Source organism: Trachemys scripta, chromosome 7, assembly GCF_013100865.1.
Source record: "Trachemys scripta elegans isolate TJP31775 chromosome 7, CAS_Tse_1.0, whole genome shotgun sequence".
NCBI lineage: Eukaryota > Metazoa > Chordata > Testudines > Emydidae > Trachemys > Trachemys scripta.
Window position 1 is genome coordinate 28,414,799 of NC_048304.1, and position 27,996 is coordinate 28,442,794.

A 27,996-nucleotide genomic window follows, 5' to 3' on the forward strand; every position below is an offset into this window, starting at 1 on the left:
TTTTTTGGGTGCGCCCCCTCAATGTTCTTTGTCCAGACAGTGGAGGTGCAGGGGGTTGGTCCCACACCCAACAGGATGTGGTAGGATCCAGTTTTTACCCCCTGGCCTTGCTCCACTGAAGGGGGAGGGCAGAGGTGCTATTGATTTGAGTGGGATGAGGGAGCCTACGAGTGGAAGCCCCCACCCCGCCTGAAGTCACTGGTGCAACCCCTCCCCCTCCAGCGGGGGAGCTGCACCTGGCCCTGGGGGCTGCAGCGTCCGCCACTCCCTCCCTCCGTGGCTGCGGGAGGCTCCCTTGTCCCGCTCGCAGCCTTGGCGGGCGCGATGCGGCGCCCGGGTGGGAGGGGGAGGAAACCCACCCCCCTCGCCAAGCAGCCTCCTTTGTGAGGGCTCGGCCGTGACGCGCCGCCCTGCCCGAGCTGCAGCCGCGCCGGGGAGCGTCCGAGGGCTGCAGGCAGCGCGGGAGCCGATGGAGCTGCCGGAGGGTGAGTCGGCGCCGGCGGGCTGGGAGTTGTCCCGGGAGAAGTTTCCCTGCAGGCTCCGCTCCGGCCGGCGGAAAGCGGGGCGCCTGCAGGGGAGCCCGAGGGCGCCTGTGCTGCCGGCGCCGGGGGGAGGGAGGTGACGGCTTTGGGCGCCCGGGAGCGGACTTGGCCGTGGCCTTGGCACTCGCCGCCCGGGGGGGCCTGGACGGGTTCGGGTTCAAGGAGCGCACAGCTGTGAACCTGGGGACCGAGCTCAACAGAAACCGCGGCGGCTCCTCGGCTGAGAACCCCTCCGAGCCCGGCAGTCCCTGGGACGGATGCCCAGAGGCTTGCTCCGGCCTGGGAGAGGGGGAAGGAAGGAGGGTCCCTATTAAAATAAAACCGTGAGCAGGGGCGCTGGAACCATGTAGTGCGGGTGCTGAGAGCCATTGAATCAAACTGTAACCCTGGATATGATGGAAACCACTTCCAGCCGGGGTGCAGCACCCCGCACCCCTGGTTCCAGCACCTCGCATCCTGAATCGGGATGTTTGCAAAGAGGCGATTGACTCTTACCAAACGTTTGGCACCGAAGCCCCGCGTAGAGTCTCCCTGACTGGGCTGGGGTTTAGGGGTGACTGGTCTTGCTTGGATTGACATGTACATTAGCAACAAGTGAGTTTGGAAGTGGAGGTAAGATTTATTTAGCTCAGTATTCTTCCTGATCTCCTGTGGGCTCGCTCCTTTTGAGCCCATTCATTACTTTTCCTTGGACTGAAAGGAGATTGGGGCAGGGACTGACCCTTTTTGCATGTCTGGAAACAAGCAACTAGCTCACCTTGGATGCTACCATAAACAGCATCATAATCCTAATAATTAATAACTAATAATATTTACTCCTGCTTCACTGCTGTTGACTTATTAACTAGGGCTCCTCTACAACAGGCAACCCCTGATCTTTGGTGATCCCTGCCAACTCCATTGCATGGTCTCTGCACGTTTGGCACACTGGCCCAGCTGCGGTATTCAATTATTGTGCAGACAGGCAGGCAGCTCTCAATGCATTTTGCACCTTTTGCTCCAGAGAATCCTGGGAGTGCTTGAGGCTGAAGAGAACAGCCAGCTCAGAAGAGACTGCTGGCCCTGCTGAGTGAGACCTTAGCATGATTTTGTGGGATGTCAGCAGGGTTAGAGCTGTGTTTAAGCAGACAAAGGACTTATCAGACGCTTTATGTTCATGTTCACCACTTAAATTAAAGTCTGGACTGATAATTTTTTTCTTTGTGAGCTGGTTTGGCAGTTTGTAGCATAAATCCATTTATACAAAGGCAAGAGTAGCCTTGAAAAAAATCCAAACCATTAACTCAAAGTACATGCTTATGCTGTGGTCTTGCACTGTTAGGGTAAAATGACAAGAGTATGAGTTACAGATGGAGCATCAGCCTTTACTCTTTACTTTACAACCTTGACTCACCTTGTGTAGCAGCTATCAGAATCTAGCACCTAAAGTCTGATAGTATTGACTGAGAGATTAATCTTGTCTGTAAATACAGTACTGTGCTGTATAATATATTTTTAGATCCTTCAAAAGCCACATAAAACCTATCTAGTTAAACACTTATTTTGGAATGGCTATTTATTTCCCCAGCACTGTTATGACTGACCAAGAAAATCCATATTTAGGCACTTTTGAAAAGCCCCAGTCTTTTTTTTTCTTTCTATTTTTTAATACCTATTGGAGCTGTTACTACTTAACATAAACCACTTTCAGACTGCAAATTGAAAACCTCTGGGCCATTATGGTCTATTGCAGCTAGCTGACTGCCTCTTGAAAGCCATACATTCTCATAGCAAAGAAAAGGGAAAAAAAAAAAAAAAAACACAAACCAAAAAAAAACCCTTATGAGATTCATGTTTAGAAAATTGGCTGCATACGTTGTAGCTGCTTTTTAAACCTCAATACTTAAGTCACATTTTCCATTTGAAATACTAAGAGTACTTAAACTGTATTAAAGCGATACACTCCATTTAAAAGCCCCCCCCAACTTTGAAGTTTTGTGAAAGCAAACTTTTATAGAATCTAAAACAATAGAAAGTTTCTACAGCTAAAAAAGTTCCAATGAAAGCATTTACTTCGTCAAACATTCCCAGTAGCATCTGAAACCCAAACACTGCAGTACTAAAGCATTTGAAAGTTGACTATAAACAAAAGTGATAGTGACTTTGTTGACTTTCACTGTCCAAATGGAGAAGTGCAAAATGTAAATGGAGTATAGTGACAACATATTAGAAATTAAAAATATTTTATAAACATAAAATATCTGTTCTAAAATAAACACAAAATATTCTTTCACCTTGAGTAATCCTGAGCGTTGTAACAGAAGTAATGATGTATTCAGAACATATCTCAAACTAGCACAGTTGCATTTATAAACTGCCATTCAAACTAAGGTGGGCCAAATTCTTGGTGTAACTCTATTGTCAAGTTTTTTTTTAAATCTGTGTTACTCATAATCCTTAGATTAATATAGGTGGGGGGAAAGCATGTTACAAATCTAACTGAATTCAGTGAAGTTCCACTAGGGATGATGTCATCTATTTTGAGTAAAAACAAGGAGTCCAGTGGCACCTTAAAGACTAACAGATTTATTTGTGCATAAGCTTTCGTGGGTAAAAAACCTCACTTCTTCAGATACAACTGAAGTGAGGTTTTTTACCCATGAAAGCTTATGCCCAAATAAATCTGTTAGTCTTTAAGGTGCCACTGGACTCCTTGTTGTTTTTGTGGATACAGACTAACACGACTACCTGCTGATACTTGACATCTATTTTGAGTATTCATTTTATAAATACAAATTCACAAGGCCCCCTTCTTGCTGGCAGTAGGTGCAGATTTAGTCAGCACAGGAGCCATTAGCAAGGTGATCAGGCCTACTGGACTCTCATCTCCTCTAGACACTGGAGCCCTGATTCACTAAGGTATTTATTCATGTGCTTAAAGTTAGTCAGATGCTTAAACAGTTCTGTCACCTCTCACATTTTATTATGAGTTATTTGGTGTTTTTCTTAAAGCCCCAATTTCTAGAGTCAGGTGATTACCTGAGAATCTCACTTTTTTTTTTTAATGGCAATTACATTTCTAGTTCTCATAGTTACAGAGAAGCTATAAAAAGGCTAAAAAAAAGTATTACTTTAAAGATCTCAGAATTTTTCAACCAATCTCATAACTTTTAGGAGCCGGACTCATGATTTCTGAATGCTGGGGTTGGCAATACTAGAATTTGTCCCATTTGACTTCAGTTCAGCTGTTCATATTTAAAATCAGGCGCATGCTTAAGCACATCGCTCAAACTGGATCTGGGGCACTGAGCTTCCTGAGGCCTCCCCTTTTGTGTCTCTGAACATGCAGGCAGGAGCCCACTGGCTTTCTTCCGCAGGGCATGGCTCAAAGGCCCCTGCTTGAGGCACACATTGGAGCAGCAGTGGCAAGGGAACACTTTCAGAGACTTGAAGCAGTTTTGAAATCTCCCTGCTGGCTGTGGAAGTGCTAACTGAACTGACAATGTGCAAGGAGGCCAGGATTTTGGTGGTGTTTAGAGCTTGAAATGCCCCAAAGATGCAGATTCAGGGAAGAGCGAGACAGCGGGCATTAAAATCCAACAAAGAATGGTGGTAATAAAACAGGACAAGAAGGCTTAATGTGAAATACAAACATCTGTGGGGTGATCAGGGTGGCAGAAGGGCAGGTTGTGGAAGCAGGTTGTCTGAGGCACCTGGACAGAGGGAGGAATGGCATGGGAAATCAAAATCCAAAATAAGAGTTTCACTGTCAGTATCATTCTGGGTGTATGCTGTTGGTCTTGTTTATTTACATTGTGAGCTCTTCAGGGCAGACACTGTGGCTAGGATTTTCAAAGGAAACTAAGGTATTTAGGATCCTAATTCCCATTGAATTTCAATAGAATTTGAGCATCAGACTCTTTAATTCCTTCCTTTATTTGTACAGTGTCCAGAAAAATGGGCACTATACAAGCTGTCTTGTTCTTGACTGAGACCTCTGGTGCTACTGGCCAAATACATCTTTAGTAGTAATATTATATTTACTTTTTTAAAAAAAAGTGTTTGCAACTTACAAATATATTTTTACTTTTCCAAATTGGCAAGAAAGCTTTCTCTAGGGCATAGACTTTCTATGTCAAGTTTCCACTTGGAATGCATTTTGACAGCCCAGTTACGAACCTCTAAAATAAAGTTTTATAATAGCAGTACTAACAGACCCTAAGCAATAGTGGTGCAAATGGTGCCACTCTAATTTGTCTGTCAGTGTGGCTTGATCTGAGTCAGTCCATTTGAGGATTAAAAGGACAGAGGAATGTAAATGTCAAAATGTGAGCATTAATGTTCTGTTTCTCATCTGACCATAAACTTTATCCAACTGAAGCAACTGTGAACTTTAACATGAATTTAGTCCTCCAGACTAGTTTGTAAATAACTCTTAAATTATTATTCATGATTCGCCATATTCAGAAAACTCAGTAAAAACATCTGAAGCTATTTACAATAGCCTGCCATCAAAAACTGAGTCTTAACAAAGGTTTCTACTGTGAAAAACAAGCAGGTTTTAAGATGCTTAAAATAGATGGACCCCGGAACAAAGAGTGAGTTACATATATGTCACGTGTAAGACAGTGTTATGTCTGCAGTAAATGCTCTCTATATATGGTATGGCCAAGATATAACAGATCTTATGTTCTGACAAAATGTTTGTATAAAACAGGAGTTGCTCGTTCTTTTCAAAGTGTTAACATCTATTCAGTGCTCAGTGTGTTTTCAGTTTGCAGCACTGCGTTACAAGTTAAAGAACATTAGTTTTTTATTGAGAGAACTAAACTGTATGGCTGAGAAAAAGCAGTAGCAACTATTGCTGTATTTTCTTTTTGAAGGACTTCAAGAAGCCTGAAACTTTTTTTCTTTTGTTGGCTCATTTAACTTTCATATGAAAATCAATGTGCCATTACAGAGATGATTTTTTTTGTTTGTTTACAATTATTGCAAAGTGATTAATAATGACACCACTTTCATAAGGTTTTCATTTTTCAGATAATCTAAAAGATTTCTAGTAGTGTTGCAAAGCCAAAAAAAATACTCCCTCTTTTATTTCACAGATGTAAACAGAGACATAGGTTCAAGATACTTTCCCAAGGTCACATGGAGAGTCAGCATTAGAGTTGCGATGAGATCTCTTGTCTTCAAATATAATGCTCATTCTAGTAGCCTGGGGCAGTCAACCTGTGGCTCCGGAGCCACGCGCGGCTCTTCAGAAGTTAATATGCGGCTCCTTGTATAAGTACTGACTCCAGGGCTGGAGCTACAGGCACCAACTTTCCAATGTGCTGGGGGGTGCTCACTGCTCAGGCCCTGCCCCCACTCCACCCCTTCCCGCCCCCTCCCCATAGCCTGCTGTGCCCTCACGCCTCCCCTCTTACCCCCCTAGAGCCTCCTGCACACCATGAAACAGCTAATGGGGAGGGAGGGGGAGGCGCTGATTGGTGGGGCTGCCGGTGAGTGGGAGGCACTGGGAGCGGGGGGCAGGGGAGAGGGAAAGCTGATGGAGGGCTGCTGATGTATTACTGTGGCTCTTTGGCAATGTACATTGGCTCAGGTTGGCAACCCTTGCACTAGCCTATACCCCTCACTATGGTTGTTAATAATATTTAGCACATTTTGTGGCTAGCACTTTTCATGCATAAGTATCAGAGGTCGGTGAGGATCCGTAGCCCCATTTTCAATGAGGCACAGAGAGAGTAAGTGACTCACCCAATGCTATGCATCGAGTCTGTGGCAAATCTGGCAGTAGGATCCAGAGGTTCAGTATAACTAGAATTGTAATTTGTGCATTGCTGGGCCTAAAAACCTTATGGAGTGTTGTTTTAAAAAAAAACCTTCACATCTAATGGGCCTTCCCAGTATCCAAGCTCACTATCAGCAGGTTCCCCTTGTGCTATGGTGCTGCATCACTACTTTATCTTAATACTATGAAAGCACTAGGATACCAGTTAGTAGGGAGGATACAGAAATGTGAACACCTGGTGCACCTGTCTGCAGCACTAAGTGGAATAAGTCTCACTGCCCAGTCTCCTTTTATTCCTCTTTGATTGTGTATGACTAGGGGATGAAGGCCAGTGGCAAAAAGTGATTAAAATGAATGGAAGACTTAAGTTTCTGCAAACATTCCCAAACTGTACACACTAGTCTTTCTGACTCTGCTAACTACAGTGCTGTGAGAAATACCAGTGATGGCTGTTAATGACATGGTTTCCCAATAATAGAACCATTAAAGTGCATTGCTATTGTGGCCTCAGACCACTAGTGCTTCAAATTGCCTTTTTTCCAGTGGTGCAAGTAGGGCGGTCCAGTACACCATTAAGATATTTATGTCTGGTAAGCTGTACTGGAAAGAGACAGGAGCAGAATGTGGCCAACAGCTTGTCCGGCGTGGCTGTACTGCCCCCAGCCCTTCCACGCAGCTGCGTCTCCTGTCTGGGGTCTGTTTAGCCCAGCCGGAGGACAGGGCTGGGGGTGATACAGCCATTGCTGCGCCAGAGGAGCTGCTGGTATGGGGCTGCCTGGTGGCCCCACATTCTGCGGCTTTTGGTGCTGTGGTTCCCTGCTCCTTTCGCTGTTGCCATTCCTGAGAGAGCCCGGCAGTTCAGGGTTCTCGGGAACTGCAGCGGCAAAAGGAGTAGAACGTGCGGCCCCATGCCAGCAGCTCCTCCGGCGAGGCTGTACCACCCCCAGTCTGTCCTCCGGCGAGGCTGTACAGACCCCAGACAGGAGACATAGCTGCGTGGAATGCTGCTGCGATTCCGGAGAGCCCTGCAGTTCAGAAGTCTGTATCTGGCACAGTAGTTGGACAGAGGCCCCCCCCCCCCCCCCCCCCGGCAATGTAGGATGGGGTAGGGATGGGGAGAGCACGGGGGGTGGGGGTGGGACAGGGAGGAGTCACGTGGGGGGGTCATGTGCCCCCCTTTAGCTGGTGCCCCCCCTTTGTGTCCCTCCCATGAGTCGCCTATGCACAGTGTACCAGTAAGAAATAAATTTTCTACTTGCACCACTGCTTTATTCCTCCTCTTTCTTTTGGTGTCACTGACTTCTGTTGCTATCTGGTTGTTGTGTAAATAAAAACCATACTTCTGTGGAAGTTAACAGTGCTGTCCACCCTCTACGGTTGCTGGGTTGAAGTCTCTTCATTTTATGTTCAGACCTAGAGACTGACCCTGCCGTGAAAGAAATTGGTGGCAAAACTCCCAATGAATTAATAGGGGCAGGAAGGGGTACTTAATGTGTGTCTCTCCACTCACCTGCATTTGCTGTGCACAGCTCTTCTTTTTCATAAGTGGCTTTTCATTGTCATTTAATCTCAGGGGAGACTGTAATATCCCTTGGGCTGTGTTGTGTTGACCTCAGACAGTGAAAAGGCGATCTAGAACTCGGCAACAGGCATGAAAGGACTAGGAGTAAAAAATAGTGACCCAGCTACATGTTCTTAAATAGTGTGTATGATTTTAGTATCTGTCCGACAACACTATGCTATCCGCTTTTGTTTTTGTTACAAGCTCTCAGCCAGATTTTCATTTATAAGGCTGTAAGAAAATTGCAGGTTGTGATTTTTGGTGTGGAAACTGCAATTTTCAGCACTCACCACAACTTCTTATAGTTAATGCAAATTGGAGTGGTGTTATGACCCCATCCCTCATGTCACAAAGCCTCTTGCTCATGGTGTTGCAAAGCCACACACTCCAATTTGGCCCAGCTGTGCCCCCTCATCCCCCATGACCTGCTGGGGGCAGTGGCGGAAATGGATGAGGACGAGGCTGGGGACCTGTGCAGGTCAGGGCTAAGCTCCCAGGAATGCTTGTCCCACTTGCTGCCTGTACTCAGTCCTGCTGGCACTGGCCTCACACTTTGCCCAGGTACAGTTCTGCCTTTGCTGGGAGGTGCGGGCCGGGCCAACTGACCACCAGCAGCTTCTCCTCGACCACAAGGACTTGGCCTTCTGCGACTGCCTGGCTGCACCAAGGAATGGACTTGGAGGCCCTGGTGAGTGGGGAAGGGTGAAGGCTGGAGTTTGTGTCCCCCTCAGGGCATGGAGCAGGGATGGGGAACCCCAGTGATGCCAGTCCCTCACAGGGCCTCTAGGATCTCTGAGCTGAGGCCAGTTCTAGGTTACAGGGTCACCCCACCCCCATGTGTTGGACGAGTAGGGATATCCAGCTCTTGTTGGAGCAATAAGGACCATGCTGACAGCTTGATATCTAGGAAGTTAGAAAACATATACTTGTTCATAAGCCGAATATTTTTGGTAAAAAAGTGATGCATCAAAGAGAGGGGGTCGGCTTATAAACGGTGATTAAAATTTGATGATTTTAAACTCTATGGAATCATTGAATTGAATATCTAATACATTGTTGTTTTGTTTACCTGGAGAGTCTGCAGGCACGGAGCCCCTCGGCTCCCTGTGGCTGCGGTTCGCCGTTCCCAGCCAATGGGAGCTGTGGGAAGTGGTCACTTCCCACAGCTCCCATTGGCTGGGAACGGCAAACCGCGGACACTGGGAGCTGAGGGGCTCCGTGCCTGTGAATGCTCCAGGTAAACAAAACGTCCAGGCCCGCTAGCGGCTTACCCTAACGGCCCAGGAGCCAAAGTTTGCCAACCCCTGAAATATAGGGTCGGCTTATGAAAGGGTCATACAGTTTTTGCTATTTTTACCTAACCATCTTGGGGGGGTCGGCTTATAAACGAACGGGCTAATGAATGAGCATATACGGTATATATGTTAAGTCCTGCATCCCTGCAGCTGCCCACACACACCTGCAACCCCCACACCTCTGTCCTGGAAGCCGGCCTGCTTTGTAACTCCTTTACACCTCTACCTTGCCGGCACCTCTGCATGCACCTGCCCATCATGACTGAGGGGTGACTGAGCCACACTTGAGTACCATTGCAGCCCTGTGTGCCAGGTTGCAATGCCACTCACTGAAGCGTGGATGGTGGTGGTTTGTAGTGGTACTTGAACTGACTGCACCAAAACTGGAACTTTAACAAACTGTAGCTGCAACTTTTGAACCAAAAAATCCCAACTTTATTACAACCTTATTCATTTACACCAATCCCCCTTTATACCATTCTGGTGGTGTAAAGGTGCTTTAAAGGGGTAATTTATAAGGTAATCTACTCCTTTAAAGCCTTTTACACTGCCAGAGTGGTGTCGAGGGGCTAGAGTATAACTGAATCTGGCCCTCAGTGTGGAATGAAATCCCTGAGGCACTGGTTGTGGAAAGCTTAACAGCTGTTACTCATTGGGGTCTATTCTGTGGTAGTCTTACTAGGCCATAGTAGCATGGGGAAGATAGTTGTCAGTGTTGAGGAAAACTAGTGTCATACATTAGTCTCCCCCCCGCCCCCCCGATAGTAGAGACATGTGCAGTGTTTCTACTAGCAAGAATTTGAACCATTTTATAAAAAACTTAATTTGCACAAGCTTCTACAGTATGTTTTAAAGTGTTAGGAGCATCAATTGCTGTTTTGAAGCAAGCTCTGTATATTGAATAAAAAGCTGGCATCAAACAGTGAATGGAATAATGTACAATTCATACTCTTCAAATCTGTTACTAGTAGGAAAAGGCATTCCTTTTGATGACAGACTCTTCAAGGCGTTAACAGATGGGCTGGAACAGACTACAGGAAGCTCTATTGTAAGAGACAAGGAGCTATTAAGCATCTTAGGGCCTCATAAACATGAATATGAAAATGAATAATTAGATACTTTAAATTGTATTTCAAGACATGTTTCATTTTCTCTTTTTAAATAATTAAGTTCTGGGATTTCTTCACAGATTGCTTTGATGCATCCTCTTAGAAATTTCTTGGATGGATGAATATTCAGTTTTGAGAGTGTATTTTGTGTAGAATTGCTGAATGACTATAGCATTTATAGAGCTCTTGCCATTTTCCTCTCTCCAGCTATGGACTTCTTATAAAGTGCTTGAACTGACGTGCAGTGCCATCACTGAAGGGTAAACTCTTCTACCACTGCCATTTATTATAGTCATTACATGTAATCTGGTTAAAGGAAAGGGTGAAAAATCTATTGATATAGGAGACAGACCTAAAGAATTCACTTCCAACAGGAGTCTCAACCAGAAATCTAACCTGTGTCCTGGAGACAAAAGTTTTTAGGAACCATTACATGTGCACAGCAATACACAGACCATTACAAGTCATATTGGGAACTAAACCCAAGATTTTTGGAGACTGCTAAACTCCATATTGAGGGCCTGCCCGATTTCAAAAGTGCTGAACACACAACAGCTCCCACTGGGTGCTTGAGTTTTTGAAAACCAGGCAGGTACCTAAGTATGGATGCTAGGCCAGTGGGAGTTGCTGGTATTCGTGATTTCTGAAAATCAGGAAGGTATCTAAATGTGGATGTATTAACTTGCTTCAGGGTCCTATTTTTGAAAATCTTGGCCTACCTTTTTTTTTTTTGGTGCTTGTAGGGTCGTCTGAGCACAAATTTGGAAACTTAACCCTGAACAAATATTAACATTAATGAGGTTATGGCTACTTCAGCAATGATTTGGAGCATTGAGGCTGGAATGGGGTGGACTTTATTGTACTGATCATTGGTTGCTAGTTCTGTCACGGGTACAAGATCTGCTGCAGCATTCTTGTAGAAGGAGGTTCCTGTAGAAGTTTCCAGATATGGGTGTGCCACCTTTAGCAGAGATCACTTTTTCAACCTGTGCTGGTCATCTATTAAGGCATCACTGCACAATCACCGATGGAAGCCGTGAGAGAGAAGTCTCCCGACGCAGTCAAATTATCCGTTGCCATCTTCTGTGTTCTCTCTCATCCTCTGGAACTTTCCCATTTGTCTTTTGAAGAACGAGTAAGACCTTTACTTCAGATACATACTAAGAAGGTTGGAGGGTGGGAGTTTGGAGAAATGAAAGGAAGAGAATTGCTGAGAGAGAGTGTGGAGGTGAGACATTGAGACGCTAGGGGGAATAGAGAGAAAATACAGAAGGTATAAAAAGGAGGAGAAAGGTGAATGTGAAGAGAGAAATGTCCTTGAAGAAAGAGGGTTTCTGAGTAAAGATGAACCAATAAATATGAAACATTTTAAAAGAATTAATTACAGAACAAATAGTCTGAGCTAAACCATGGACACTGGAAAACACAGGAAAAAAGATACTTCTGAACATAGAAAGAGAAGTGCAGAATGGGAAGAGAAAAGGGAAATAAATGGGAAAACAAATCTGGTCTTTATTTAATAGAAAGTCTGCTTTACTATAAAGCATCCTCAATGGTGGCTTGGCGTTTTCTTGGGCTGGGGCGTGGGTTTGGAAAGAAAAGGCTGACTTTGTACCTGGCTTTGGATGTATAGAAAGAACAGCAGCATCCCAGATTGAGACCCTTTTGGGAAAAATTGACAGGTATCCCATGAAACTCCTCTACAGAGACTCCCAACTGTCAAACAACAGTGCACCGAGCAGCACCTTGCCTTAGAGCATCTTCAGAATCTCAGCCATCTTGATGATGCCATTGGGCTCAGGTGCCAGAGCATAGCAACCATGAAACTGACTAATAGAGTAGGACAGAGGACTAAATCCTCAGCTGGTGTAAACCAGTGTAGCTGACTTGAACCCAATGTATGAAATCCTGGCCCTATTAAATTAATTGGCGTTTTGCCATTGACTTCAGTAGGGCCAGGATTTCATGCCGTGTGTGAGAGTGAAGTCAATGGAGCTACACTGATTTATATTGTCTGAAGATCTGGCCTACTAAGTTGAGACAGACTGCAAAAAAGTCAGTATTTGAATTATTGAGCTCCATTATTGTTTGCAAGTAGGGAACATGTTTTACTAATTAAAAAAGAAATGTATTGAATGTTTCTCTTCCCCTCCTGCCAGATGTCAGAGAAACCAGAGTTATGGGATAGATGGGTTTGCGGATAGGAAAATCTCAACCTTTCCAGTTTCCTGTGGTAGGCAGGTATGCCACCTTCATGGAACACTCCCTACTGATTCAAGTAATTGGTGACTGGAACTGAAGCTTCCCATGGAGTAACCAATGGTGCTACCTGCTGAGCCATTCTGTAGCTCTGTATTTCTAATCACAATTGAAATTCTCTTAGCCTGTTTCTGAACAGCAGAAAGGCACAAAGCCAATTGTGGAAAATAAAAGGATTCTAAGGGCTGGATTCATCAAAGAAATAAAGGTAGAATTTTTTTATTCTTTTTGTTTCTAACCTGAATAAATAAATGGTATACTCATTCAGCAAATGTCTAGTTTTAAACTTTTAGTACTATTGACTAAACTTTTAAGTACAGAAAATAGAAGGTCCTCTGCCTATAGTCCTGATGTTTGAAGAATTACACATATGCTTAACTTCATGTATGTGAGTAGTTCTATCGAAGTCACCAAGGGTATGTCTTCACTACCTGCCGGATCGGCGGATAGCGATCGATCCAGCGGGGATCAATTTATCGCATCTAGTCTAGATGCAATAAATCGACCCCCAAGCGCTCTCCCATCGACTCCTGTACTCCAGCGCTGCGAGAGGTGCAGGCAGAGTCAACGGGGGAGTGGCAGCAGTTGACTCACCGCGGTGAAGACACTACGGTAAGTTGATCTGAGTACGTCAACTTCAGCTACATTATTCACGTTGCTGAAGTTTTGTAACTTAGATCGATCCTCCCCCCCAGTGTAGACCAGGACCAAGACTATGCAGAGTTAGGCCCATGTGTAAGTCTTTTTGCAGGATCAGGGCTCTGGTATTAATTCTTTACTACATGAGGAGCAAGTCTGCATGAGAAGTGGCAAGATCAGTTTAGAGTTCAGGAGTTTCCTACCTGGGAAGGACCCGGGATGCCAACAAGCCACAAAGGTTCACCAACCGAGCAGCGGATGGCTAGTAACAACACCCTAAAATACACCCCCCTCCCCCCCCAGTGTTTGGAGTTGCTTGAATCAGCAAGGTCCAGCTATTGCAGCTTGATAACGATGATGAGTGAGCGGCCAAAGCAGCTGCTTTCTGTGGTGCAGAGTGGGGAGAGCCTCTACCACAAGATACTTCTTACTCATTTGTAAGCAGAACTCATTTAGGTTATAGTTGTGTAGCACTTGCACAATCTTAATATTTTTTTACTGTTGATTTTTACAATTAATTAAAAGTTGTGCAAGTACCGAAGACCTAGTGCATGTGTGTTGTAAGGATCATGGGAACTGTCAGATCGGTGATCTGTCTGTTCTGGTGTCTTGTTTCTGACAGTGGCCTGCAGGGCTGGCTCTGGCTTTTTTGCTGCCCCAGGCAAAAAAGCCTCCGGCCGCCGCCCCCCTCCCCACCGTGCGGCAGGGGAGGGCGCCGGGTGGGAGGGCAGCTGGAGCCCCGGGGGGAGGGTGGCGAGCCCCGGCCGGGGCTCCGCTCTCCCTGGTGGCCGGAGCGCCGCACCGCGCTGCCCCCCTCCAGGTGCCGCCCCAAGCACAAGCTTGGTGGGCTGGTGCCTGGAGCCGGCCCTGGTGGCCTGTACCAACTACTTCAAAGGAAGGTGCAGGAAACACAGTGTTAGGCAGTTATCGGACAACTTGTCCCAATGGAAATTTCTTCCTAACTCCTGTTCTAGATTGACTTATATCTTGAAGCTTGAGGATTTATGTCCAAAACTCTTATGCTGAAATTCTGGTTCCACTGAAGTCAATGGGAGTTTTACTGTTGACTTACGTGAAGCCACAGTTTTAAAAACTTTACTATTATAATTCTGGATATTCCTGTCATCCATATAAATGTCCAATTCTCTTTTGAATGCTGCAAACTTCTTGACCTCAATAATATCTTCTGGCAATTAATTCCCCTGGCTAAGTATGTGCTCTGTGTGTGATTTGAGGAGGTGAGGAGCGGGAAAAGGAACAATTCCTTTCTTGTTAACAGTCCTGTTGATTTAGCTTTGTAGAAATGTGTAGATTAAATGGTTGCTACCATAATTTTATTTCTTTGTTGCACTCCAAAATTTGATCTCTCTGTTTTGACATTGAACTTCATGTTTATTTTCCCCCAGCTGCCACACAGCTTGGCAGAATTCTAGCATGTTGAACTTGAGTTCATTAAGGGAAACCCACAGACAAATTGCTTCTGACTGTACTATAGGGGACATTGTTAGTGGCTTTTTTTCTCTATGTGGTTTGTGACATACTGAGTAATCCTATCCTTGCTCATTTCTCAAACACCTGTTGAAATGTAACCTGTTTTGCTGGCTTCTAAAAGCGCCTTTGAAAGCACCATTTTCTCCTCTGCCAAGCAATGGATTTCTGATACACTTCAATATGTTAGTTTATTCTTTTGTAAAGCAGTGCTGTAAGTTTGCCTAGAATTCTGTTTTTTCTCACTTTGGCGCTGATTCTGTGAACATGCACATCCTTAACTATGAAGGGAATGGTACTACTCACATGCTTAAAGTTAAACATATGTTTGCAGGATCTGGGCCTTTAGTAACAGCTGCTATTAGCAAAGTTGGCAGGCTGTGGAGGGAGCTTTGTCTGCTCAGAAGGATGGACAACAGCTGTACTTAGGCTTTGTTGCTATGCAGAGAGGATGTTTCTGTTGGAAGTGCACATAAGGCTGGGGTACTACGTGCTAGGGAGAAAAATGGAGTTCAGTACAAAGCCTCCATTAAACTGCTGGAACTGAACTCAGGTGTTGGTCAATAAGTAATACCGCACTTAAGTTTGCAGCAGCACTACTGCTGGAGAGGTGACTGATACTTCTGTTCTGTGGCTTAGGACTCTGAGAGAACCAGGAACCTTAGGGTGGTACCTTTAATTAGGGAGTAGGATGAGGAAAACACCCTAAAAATAAATCCCTTCATTCACCCCTCACATCAAGGCTGAGTCTAAACCCTGCTGCTTCTCCCTTCACAACATCTTCTAGATCAGGGGTTCTCAACCTTTTTCTTTCTGAGGTGCCCCGCCCTCCCCCCCGCAACATGCTATAAAAACTCCACGGCCTACCTGTGGCACAACAACTGGTTTTCTGCATATAAAAGCCAGAGCCTGTGTTAGGGGGTAGCAATCAGGACAGTTGCCTGGGGCCTCATGCCACAGGGACCCCCGTGAAGCTAAACTGCTCAGGATTTGGCTTCAGCCCTGGGTGATGGGGCTCAAGGCCTCAGGCTTCAGCCCCATGCGGTGGGACTTCAGCTTTCTGACCTGGCCCCAGTGAGTCTAATGCTGGCCCTGTTTGGTGGACCCCCTGAAATCTGCTCGTGGCTCCTCAGGGGGCCCCGGACCCCCTGTTCTAGATCCAACCTTTTCTCTCTGACCAGATGGTGAAGATTCCTTTCCAGGTCTGGATCATCTCTTATCTTGACTATTGAAACTTTTCCCTCTGTAGTCTCTCCAGCATCTATCTATCGTGCGTCACTCCAATCCATACAGAAAGTAGCTGCTAAAATCACCCTCCTAATCTGCAGAATTGACTGTCACCCCCTTTGAATTTCTCCAAGAAGCCCCCACCTGATGTGGTGAAGTCCCTCATAATTCCGCTTCTGCCGAGTTAACTCATAGAGTTGAAGGCCAGAAAGGATCACCAGATCACCTAGCACATAAGAATGGCCATACTGGGACAGACCAATGGTCCATCTAGCCCAGTATCCTGTATTCCAACAGTGGCCATTCCCAGGTGCTTCAGAGGGAATGAACAGAACGGGCAATCCTCAAGTGATCCATCCCCTGTCGTCCATGTACAGCTTTTGGCAATAGAGGCTTGGGACACTCAGAGCATGGTGTTGCATCCGTGACCCACCTGGCTAATAGCCATTGATGGGCCTATCCTCCATGAACTTATCTAGTTCTTTTTTGAACCCTGTTATACTTTTGGCCTTCACAACAACCCCTGGGAATGATTTCCACAGGTTGATAGTGTTTTGTGTGAAGAAGTACTTCCCTTTTGTGGTTTGAAACCTGATGCCTTTTAATTTCATTAGGTAACCCCCTAGTTCTTGTGTTATGCAAAGGGGTAAATAACATGTCCTTATTCACTTTCTCTACACCATTCTTGATTTATGGACCTCTATCCTATCTCCCCCCCTCCCCCCCCCCCCGCCCTTAGTTGTCTCTTTCCCAAGCTGAAAATTCCCAGTCTTTTTAATCTCTCATATGGAAGCTGTTCCATACCCCTAATCATTTTTGTTGCCCTTCTCTGTACCTTTTCCAATTCTAATATATCTTTTTTGATATGGGGCAAACAAATCTGCATACAGTATTCAAGATGTATTCTGACCTCCTGCATACCACAGGTCACTAAATGACACTCAATCATACCTGACTTTTGGCTCTTATCATTTTGCCTTCAGATCACACTGCTCTGCTTCCACAATTACCATCATCCCTCTTCCCATAACATTGCTTTAGTGTAAAATACCCTTTGTGAATGGGTGTACCAAGCCATCGGAGCCCCCTTGTTCAAATCCTTCCTTAAGACCCATTTTATCATGACACCCACCTAGATTGACCCAGGGCTTGTCTTCATGTACAGCTGAAGCACTTTAGTGAAGACACTCCTATGTCAACGGGAGAGCGTCTCCCATCGGTATAGTTAATGCCCTCCCCCCCACTTCCGAGAGGCAGTAGCTATGTTGGCAGGAGAAGCTGTCTACCCAGGGGGTTAGGTTGGTATAACTGCATGGATTTTTCACATCCCTGAGTGATGTAGTTACCCTGATATAGGTCTGTAGGGTATACCTGGCCTAAAAGTAAAAACAGACCCTTGTGTAATCTATAAAATTGCATATACAGACCCTTGTGTAACCCATGCTAACCTAGGGTAGCTTTGACTCTCTTTGTAATAGCGAGATCCCTTTGATAGAAATTTATGAATGTCTACTCCCTCTCAGTTAATGACCCTGTAGATCAGGTAGTTGAGGCTTAGGCTGTGTCTATACTTAAACTGCTATAGCAGCATAGCTGGCACTGTAGCAGTTTAAGTATAGACACTCATTACAGCGACGGGAGGGGTTCTCCTGTCACTATAGTTAATCCACCTACCCACCTTCCATCATCATCCTAGCATTGTCTACACTGGGGGTTAGTTTGGCTTAACTATGTCGCTCAGGCATGTGGATTTTTTATCCCCTTGAATGATGTAGCTAGGTCAACCTACCATTTTAGTGTAGACCTGGCCTTATGCTTCTGGATCCATAAATCTGGTTTCAGGCCCTGCATACATCTCAACCAAGGGCATCATTCCATGTGCATGTTATTTTGCTGAATAACCACGTATCTCATTGCTGTGACCACTGTCTTTTCTTCCTGAATCCCCACTCCTGTATTTTGTGGCCTTTTTGTTACATCATGTATTAAATCAGACTGTAAGCTCTTTTAGACAGGGCGCAATGGCAGTTCTGAGTGGGGTAAAATAACAAAGCCAACTACTGCTGTGGTTACATAGCATTGCCCATCATTGTTAAAAGCTGTAGTGGCTTTATTCTGGAGTCTGCCCTCAGGCAAAAAATAATTTTGATTTCATCAAAGCATGTAGGAGCCAAAGGATCTAGTCCATTACACATGCATGAATATTTATTCCTGATATTATGTAACTAAGTCAGTATTTCATTACTAGTAATCGAGCTTGTGGGTTACTTATAAAAGTGCATTAATAGACTTTTTTTCAATTTTCAAATTATCCCTCAAATTAAATTTCTCAAACTAATGATAATGGCTAAGCAAATGGTTTACAATGACACTTTTAAAGCTGCTTAATTTTGTGGGGTGTTAATTTTAAAGTAAGTACCTTTTTAAGTAGTTTAATTTTAGTGTGGGATGGGATTTTTCAAGTCACATAAGTGACTTGGGCACCAGTCCTATTGGAAGTCAGTTTTGAAACTCTTATTTTTGCAAGACTTCTGCAAATCCCACTTTCAGTGCTTCAGTAAATTGAGTATTAAAAGATATTGCCTAAAGGAATAAGCTTTTCCTTTTGTCTTCCCTGCTGGCTATCCTGGTGCCAGATATCAAGGGGAGGTCACACTTAAAGAGATTAGCAGAGGACAGAGTGAGATAAACCCTTGTCTTAACAACCAGGGTAGACAATACTTTCCATGATGCACTTGCTGTGTCGATCAAGGGATAGGGGAGCGATGTCATTTAGGGTATTTTGGTTGGCATTGATTCTTTTTGTATCTCTTCAATGCCAATATAGTAGACTGAGACTAAAATGACCTGTTCATAGTGCATGCCTAAAATGAAAGCACATTTGTTTTAAAAATATGCATAGAAAGAGAAATGTTGTAATGGAAACAGTACCAGTGTTTGTGGTACTGTAAGAGTTTGTGTATAGAATTCCATTTAATCTTGCCTTTGGGTTTGAAACTGGTTCTAGAATATCTCAATTATGCAGTTTTAAATATGAATTGTTCGTGCACCTATAATTCGATAGGTAAATTGTGTAATGGGAAAAAAATTGTTTATGAACAAGATTTTTTCTTATTACATTTGACTTTTATATTAGGAATGTACAGAAAATGGCTGATTTCAGACTTGATTTAGTTTTTCTATAAGGCCTTGGCTACACTTACCAGCTAGTTCGACGGCTGGAAATCGAAGTTCTGGGTTCGACTTATCGCGTCTAGTCTGGACGCGATAAGTCGAACCCGGAAGTGCTTGCCGTCGACTGCGGTACTCCAGCTCGGCGAGAGGAGTACCGCGGAGTCGACGGGGGAGCCTGCCTGCCGCGTGTGGACCAAGGTAAGTTCGAACTAAGGTACTTCGACTTCAGCTACGTTATTCACGTAGCTGAAGTTGCGTACCTTAGTTCGAATTGGGGGGGGTAGTGTAGACCAAGCCTAAGTGAAAAATAGCCTTTGTTGCCATGATATTAGTCCATACTTCAAACTGGTGCCTTTGAGTACTTTTTTTCAATGGGCTATTAAATATATAGGTCTCAATCCTACAACTAAACCTTGGACCCTTGAGACCAGACCTCTGTGCCTAAAACACCAAGTAAATGGCAAATGCATTTACTTCGGAGGTCCTTGTTAGAGCATTCAATTGCAGGATTGGGGCCACAGTTTGTAAAGAAAAATGTTTATCATGGTTTTGCATTGTCATTTTCCCAAATACTTAGTGGCAGCTATAGTGAAGTGTGATTTAAGTAGGCCTTATACTAGCGGTCTCCAACCTTTTTAAGCACAAGGTCACATTTTTAATTTAAATGCAACCCACGATCTACCTCAAAGAAAATGTAGAAATAACCGTAATCACACAAACCCAAACACCCTTGCCCTGCCCCTTCCCTGAAGCCCCACCCCGCTCACTCCATCCCTCCTACCTCCGTCGCTCGCTCTCCCCCACCCTCACTTACTTTCACCGGGTAGGACGGGGGTTGGGGCGCAGGATGGGGTGTGGGCTCTGGGCTGGGGCTGAGGGGTTTGGAGTGTGGGAGGAGCTACGGGCTGAGCCTGGGGCAGGGGTTTGTGGTGTATGTGGGGGTTCAGGGTGCAGGCTCTGGGAGGGAGTTTAGGTGCAGGAGGGGGCTCAGAGCTGGGGGAGGGGGTTGGGGTGCAGGAGGGGGTGTGGGGTGCTGGCCCAGGGAATGGGTAGCGGGTTGGGGTGCAGGCTCTGGGAGGGGGCTGGGGCAGGGGATTGGGGTGCAGGAGGGAGTGCGGCCCAGGGCTGGGGCCCGGGGTTGGGGAGGGGGCTCAAGGCTGGGGCAGCAGGTTGGGGTGTGGGAGGGGGGTTAGGGTTGTCAATCCTCCCGGTTTGGCCGGGAGTCTCCTGGAATCTCGCCCAATCTCCTGGAGGCTACTTCAGCCAAACCAGGAGATTTTGGGCGCTAACTGTCTGGTGTGGCAGCAGGGCTAAGACAGGCTCCCTTACGTACCTGGCTCTGTGCCTCTCCTGGAAACAGCTGGCACCGTCCCTGTGGCCCCTGGTGGGGGGAGGGAGCAGGGGTCTCTGCACGCTGCCCCTGCCCCAAGTGCCGACTTTGCAGCTCCCATTGGCCAGGAACTGCAGCCAATGGGTCCTGTGGATGCGGAGCCTGCAGGCAGGGGCAGTGCGCGGAGACCCCCTGGCCACCCGCCTAGGAGCTGCTGCCAGAGGGGTGTGTCAGTAGCTTTGGGGAGCCACCCGAGGTAAGCACCGACTCTCTGACCCCATTCTGCACCCCACCCCCCTGCCCCAGCCCAGAGCCCGCACCCTCTCCTGCATCCAAACTCCCTCCCAGAGCATGAAACTTCTCCTGCACCTCAACCCCCAGCCCAGAGCCCGCACTCAAACTACCTCCCAGAGCAGGGCTGGCTCCAGGCACCAGCGCAGGAAGCAGGTGCTTGGGGCGGCAATGGAAAGGGGCGGCATGTCCGGGTGGTGGTCGTCGGCAATTTGGTGGTGGGTCTCTCAGTCCCTCTTGGAGGGAAGAACTGGCTGCCGAATTGCCGCCGAAGAATAAAGCGGCGCAGTAAAGCAGCTGCCGAAGTGCCGCCGATCGTGGCTTTTTTTTTTCCTTTTCCTCCTCTTCGCTGCTCGGGGCAGCAAAAAAGCTGGAGCCGGCCTTGTCCCAGAGCCTGACCCCACACCTCCTCCCACACCCAAACTCCCTTCCAGAGCCCACACCTGTTCCTGCACCCCAATCCCCTGCCCCAGCCTGGTGAAGGTGAGTGAGGGTAGGGAAGAACGAGGGACCGAGGGAGGGGGGGATGGACTGAGTGGGGGATGGGGCCTCAGAGAAGGGGTGCGACAGGGGCATTGCCTCGAGGAAGGAGCGGGGCGGGGGCAGGGCAATGGTCTTTGGGTTTGCATGTGATTAGATAGTTGGCAACCCTTGAGGGGATGTGGGCTCCGTCTGGGTGCTGCTTACCTCTGGTGGCTCCCGGGTGGCGGCACAGCAGGGCTAAAGCAGGCTCCCTGCCTGCCCTGGCCCTGCACCGCTCCCAGAAGTGGCCAGCATGTGGGGCAGGGGGAAGGGGTAGGTGGCTTCACACACTGTCCTGATTCGCAGGCACTGCCCCCGCAGCTCCCATTGACTGCGGTTCCCTGTTCCTGGCCAATGGGAGCGGCGTTGCAGGCAAGGGCAGCACGCGGAGACTCCCTGCCACCCTCCCTGGAGCTGCTGCTGGACATGCCAGCCGCTTCCGGGAGCGGCACGGGACCAGGGCAGACACAGAGCCTGCCTTAGCCCCGCTGCGCCGCCGGACTGTTGGCAGCTGATCTCCCTGTTTGGCTGCAGGAGGGTTAGCAACCCTATCGCGATCAACTGGTCGATCGTGGAGCCTCTGACAGTCAGAGGCTTCACGATTGACCAGTTGATCATGATTTACCGGTTGGTGATCACTGCATTACACCATAAGCTGTGGTGTAAAGGTTTCTACATACTCGTACACAGGCCATGGTCAGAATTTGTAGGAGTTGGGTGACCACAAGATGTTTTATAATTCCTTGGACTGTATACATGGATGGGGAAGACTAAGGAAAAATCGTAGGAATTATGATCTTGCATTCAGAGTGGGTCTGAACAGAGCAGGAAGTCAGATTAGCATCTGAGCACTGCTCTCTGTTTAGGCCTGGCCATTAGCTACTGCATCTTGTCTCTAGTTAATCGTAATCTAGTTTTAAAGATGGATTGCTAGAGTCAAGTTGGTATGTCCTTGCTTATATCAGTTTATTTTGACTATCAAAGTTAAATTCCACACACTTTCTGAGGTACAATATGATCCCTTCCTGAGAGCAATCTTGCATATGACGTTCTTCCAATGAAAATGTCTGACAGGTTTATAATAGTTTGATTTTAGGGCAATAGTGAGAATCCTGATCTAAATATTTGGATTCTGGAAAAGGTTTCTTTTTATGAAACATGAGTATTGTATGATGGAACAATCAAGTTGCAATGACTTACAAGGAAATATATTAGAGGGAGACAGAGGTGTGCATCCCCTTCCCCCGCTCTACCATGTTACTTTCAAAAGTAATTTAAATTTAAAAGTATTTTAACTTTGAATAATTATATCCTTCCTTCAAACCCGAAAATGTAAGCTGCTCTGAGTAATTGCTGTTATTTTTGAACATGAGGTTGAATTATACATCTTATTTGTTACAGAAGATATACGCTATGTGGCACAAACCATTGGGCTAATTCACTTCTGGTTTATTCTTCTTGGCATAATCCAGGATACAAAGCACCCAGTGGTAGAAAATTTGATGGGTGGAGATATACCTATACCATCTCATAGAACTGGAAGGGACCCTGAAAGGTCATCAAGTCCAGCCCCTTGCCTTCACTAGCAGGATCAAGTACTGATTTTGCCTCACATCCCTAAGTGGCCCCCTCAAGGATTGAACTCACAACCCTGGGTTTAGCAGGCCAATGCTCAAACCACTGAGCTATCCCTCAGGTGTGGGGAGTTTGTAGTAGTGCTAGCTGGGGGCACTCTTTCTTTTGCAAAGGAGACCTCCTGGCAATCAGGCCTGCATTTGAGACTGAAAGTGCAGACCAATAAGATGCACAGTCATGGTGGCTGAGGATGTATTAACTTGGCATTCTTCACTAGTGAAGGTCTTTAAGCAGCCCATGCCAGATGTAGTTCTCCTACCCATTTACAGTGAAATACCCCACCATAGGTCATGGTGGGTCTCACTGATACAGGAAGGTGAAAATCACACCTCCTTACGCTAGCAGGAGTTAATCTGTCTTCATGTCTCACTTTTGGTGTTGTACATTCCCAAGCACTCCGTAGGCTTGTCTTCACTAGAAAACTAACTAGTGTTAGAATGTGATCTTGTGGAGCCAGGTTAACAAACATGATGTTAAATATCAGAGGGGTAGCCGTGTTATTCAGGATCTGTAAAAGCAGCAAAGAGTCCTGTGGCACCTTACAGACTAACAGTCGTATTGGAGCATGAGCTTTCGTGGGTGAATACCCACTTCGTCGTATTCACCCACGAAAGCTCATGCTCCAATACGTCTGTTAGTCTATAAGGTGCCACAGGACTGTTTGCTGATGTTAAATATGACTTTGCAGTCTGTGTAAAAAGGGACGGGTCATGTTTAACAAAACATTGGCTGGTCCATTAGAGCATGATTTTGGAGTCATGTTAACTAACAATACTTAATTTTCTAGTGAAGACAAACCGAGTCAGTGCTAAGCAGATAAACAATAAATAACAAGGTGTAAAGAATTAGTGCTTTTTTTTATTTTTTTTAAGAAAAAGGATGTTTCTCCTGAATCTGTGGATCAGTCTTGTGCAGTATTCTGCATTAGTATAGAATTACTTACTATTATATAGGATAAGTCATAACTATACATGGAGCTGTTGATCATTGCATATGGAGTTAGGCCCACAATTTCCAGTGATTTCATGTGCCTCATTCTCCTTTGTGTTTGAATATAGGATAACTTAAATTTTTTTTGCTAGGGCTTTTGCATGCAGAATGGACTACAAAGCACCATACATTTAAAATCAAGAGCGCTTAATAGTTTAGAATTTTCTTCAACAGCATATCAATCCCCCTGGGAAAAACAGGCTATTACAAGCTGTTTTTCTCTTCTCTTTTCCATTCTTTTTTTTAATTATAGGCTTGATATGGACTTCACTGTTAGGTGGCATAGTGGGCTTTGGTCAAAAAAAGCAGGAAGTGATAAAGAGAAACAGGTTTTGTCTGCCTCCACCCCAGTGTTCCACTTGGAAAAAAATAAAGATAGGAACCAACTTTATTTTTTGAATTCATTCTTTGACTGTGAGATGGGTGGGACTTCACTTCCACAGAAGTGAGTTAATGTGAGGACTGTAGAAAAGACTCATTTGCACTTCTAACAAATAACACAGTTGGATCTAGAAGGACCAAATTTCAATGACCTTTGGAAGGATTTCACCCCGCCCCCCCCCAGCACATTGATTCATAGAAGACTCTTGAGGAAGGACTTCAACTGTTCCAGGTATCAGGTCAACTTGTGGTGTGTGTGTATATATATATGGTGTTTCCACTGGTGATCAGTAATTAGAATAACTGAGCCTGTAAAATTGGGAATGGTGGGAGTGAGCATCATGCAGAAAGAATAGGAAAATTCCTGTTTTTTTGCAGGAGGAAGCTTGCTAATGATCTTATTCAGTGTGAAGCATTTTAAACATTGTAGAACTTCTCTGCACTCCATATCTACAGTCTTGCAGGGAGCCAGGGTGGTGGTAAAGTTTGCTTTGGCCCTTGTAATGACATAGGTGCTGGAACTAGGGGTGCTGTCACACCCCCTGGCTTGAAGTGGTTTCTATCATCTACAGGGTTTACAGTTTCGTTCAATGGCTCTCAGCACCCCCACTATACAAATTATTCCAGCACCTCTGTGTAATGGTCAGGCAAGCCTGCTAAAAGAAAAACATTTCTGTCATTCTTGATATCATTACTTTCTGGTTGCTGCCTGCCAGTGCTCTACTGGAAATTCCTAATTGTAAATTTTGTTAGGAATGATTTTTTTCCTCACTGCCAGCCTGAGTTACTACAGTGCTGGCAGACTGCATGCTTGGTACAGACATTAAAGGGCTGTAGATTTAAGGAATCCTTAAGATTCATGCAGGAACAAAATTTTTTTTCTACTGGAAGCTGTGGCATTGGTTTACGTAATCAGAGTTCTGCTTACTTGTAATGTATAAATCGGCATGTAATTGATCCCTCCTGTTAAGATAACAATCTCCTGTACTGGAACAGGTGGCTGAGATGGTTCTTCTAGGACAGCTCTGGGAATAGCCATGCTAATTCTCTTAGGGTATGTCTACACTACAAAATTAGGTCGAATTTATAGAAGTCGGTTGTTTAGAAATCGTTTTTATAAGATCGATTGTGTGTGTCCCTACACAAAATGCTCTAAGTGCATTAAGTCGGCGGACTGCGTCCACAGTACCGAGGCTAGCGTCAACTTCTGTAGCATTGCACTGTGATAGCTATCCCACAGTTCCCACAGTCTCTGCCGCCCATTGGAATTCTGGGTTGAGATCCCAGTGCCTGATGGGGCAAAAACAGTGTTGCGGGTGATTCTGGGTACATGTCGTCAGGCCCCACCCTCCCTCCCTCCCTGCCGTGGCAACGGCAGACAATTGTTTTGCGCCTTTTTTCAGCCCAGACACCATAGCACTGGGATCATGGAGCCTGCTCAGATCACCGCAGCAATTATGAGCACTTTAAACACCACGCGCATTATCCTGGGGTATATGCAGGACCAGAACCTGCCAAGGCAAAACCAGGCGAGGAGGCAATGGCAGCGCAGTGACAAGCGTGATGAGGAAATAGACATGGACATAGACCTCTCACAAAGTACGGGCCCCAGCAATGTGCAAATCATGGTGTTAATGGGGCAGGTTCATGCCATGGAACGCTGTTTCTGGGCCAGGGAAACAAGCACAGACTGGTGGGACCACATAGTGTTGCAGGTGTGGGACGATTCCCAGTGGCTGCGAAACTTTTGCATACATAAGGGCACTTTCATGGAACTTTGTAAGTTGCTTTCCCCTGCTCTGAAGTGCCAGAATACCAAGATGAGAGCAGCCCTCACAGTTGAGAGGCGAGTGGCGATAGCCCTGTGGAAGCTTGCAATGCCAGACAGCTACCGGTCAGTCGGGAATCAATTTGGAGTGGGTAAATCTACTGTGGGGGCTGCTGTGATCCAAGCAGTGAACGAACGCAATCAAAGAGCTGCTGGTATCAAGGGTAGTGACTCTGGGAAACGTGCAGGTCATAGTAGATGGCTTTGCTGCAATGGGATTCCCTAACTGTGGTGGGGCGATAGACGGAACCCATATCCCTATCCTGTCACTGGAGCACCAAGCCAGCGAGTACATAAACCGCAAGGGGTACTTTTCAATGCTGCTGCAAACACTAGTGGATCACAAGGGACGTTTCACTAACATCAACGTGGGATGGCCGGGAAAGGTACATGATGCTCGCATCTTCAGGAACTCTGGTCTGTTTCAAAAGCTGCAGGAAGGGACTTTCTTCCCAGACCAGAAAATAACCGTTGGGGATTTTGAAATGCCTGTAGTTATCCTTGGGGACCCAGCCTACCCCTTAATGCCATGGCTCATGAACCCATACACAGGCAGCCTGGACAGTAGTCAGGACCTGTTCAACTAAGGGCTGAGCAAGTGCAGAATGGTGGTAGAATGTGCATTTGGACGTTTAAAAGCGCGCTGGCGCAGTTTACTGACTTGGATAGACCTCAGCGAAACCAATATTCCCATTGTTATTACTGCTTGCTGTCTGCTCCACAATATCTGTGAGAGTAAGGGGGAGACATTTATGGCGGGGTGGGAGGTTGAGGCAAATCGCCTGGCCGCTGATTACGCGCAACCAGACACCAGGGCGGTTAGAAGAGCACAGCAGGGTGCGGTGCGCATCAAAGAAGCTTTGAAAACCAGTTTCATGATTGGCCAGGGGGCTAAGGTGTGAAAGTTCTGTTTGTTTCTCCTTGATGGAACACGCCCCCCCCCCCCGGTTCACTCTACTTCCCTGTAAGCTAACCACCCTCCCCTCCCCCTTCGATCACCGCTTGCAGAGGCAATAAAGTCATTGTTACTTCACATTCATGCATTCTTTATTAATTCATCACACAAATACGGGGATAACTGCCAAGGTAGCCTGGGAAGGGTGGGAGAGGAGATAAGGACAAGGACTCACTGCACTTTAAAACTTATTGAAGGCCAGCCTTCTGTTGCTTGGGCAGTCCTCTGGGGTGGAGTGGCTGGGTGGCCGGAGACCCCCCGACCGCGTTCTTGGGCGTCTGGGTGAGGAGGCAATGGAACTTGGGGAGGAGGGCTGTTGGTTACACAGGGGCTGTAGCGGTGGTCTGTGCTTCTGCTGCCTTTCCTGCAGCTCAGTCATATGCTGGAGCATATCAGTTTGATGCTCCAGCAGCCGGAGCATCGACTCTTGCCTTCTGTCAGCAAGCTGACGCCACCTATCCTCTTCAGCCCGCCACTTGCTCTCTTCAGCCCGCGATTCAGCCCGCCATCTCTCCTCGCGTTCATGTTGTGCTTTTCTGCACTCTGAGATTGTCTGCCTCCACGCATTCTGCTGTGCTCTGTCAGTGTGGGAGGACATCTGGAGCTCCAAGAACATGTCATCCCGAGTGCGCCTTTTTCACTTTCTAATCTTCACTAGCCTCTGCGAAGGAGAAACATTTGCAGCTGATGGAGGAGAAGGGAGAGGTGGTAGTTATAAAGACACATTTTAGAGAACAATGGGTATACTCTTTAACGTTAAATCTTGCTGTTCACATTACACATGTGCTTTCGTTACAAGGTCGCATTTTTCCTCTTATATTGAGGGCCTGCCGGTTTGGTGTGAGAGATCACTCACGCAGTGCCAGGCAATAGAATTCGGGTTGCAGGCAGCCATGGTAAGCCACAGTCTTTTGGCTTTTTTAACCTTCATAACATGTGGGAATGGTTTCAAACAGCAGCGCCCTCATTTCCCATACCAAGTGGCCATTGGGTTGGCCAT

General features: G+C 46.2%; 1 protein-coding gene across 2 annotated transcripts in view; it reads left to right on the plus strand.

The window, feature by feature from the left end:
- Positions 1 to 273: 273 nt before the first annotated feature.
- Positions 274 to 27,996, plus strand: part of FGD3 (FYVE, RhoGEF and PH domain containing 3) — a 192,018-nt gene continuing 164,295 nt past the window's right edge. The window contains exon 1 of one of the 2 annotated variants that reach the window (XM_034776446.1): positions 274 to 485. In XM_034776446.1, coding sequence (XP_034632337.1) covers positions 470 to 485 — 16 coding nt within the window. In that variant the 5' untranslated portion in view covers positions 274 to 469. The remainder of the gene's footprint in view (positions 486 to 27,996) is intronic. The other variant, XM_034776448.1, reaches the window with a different exon arrangement.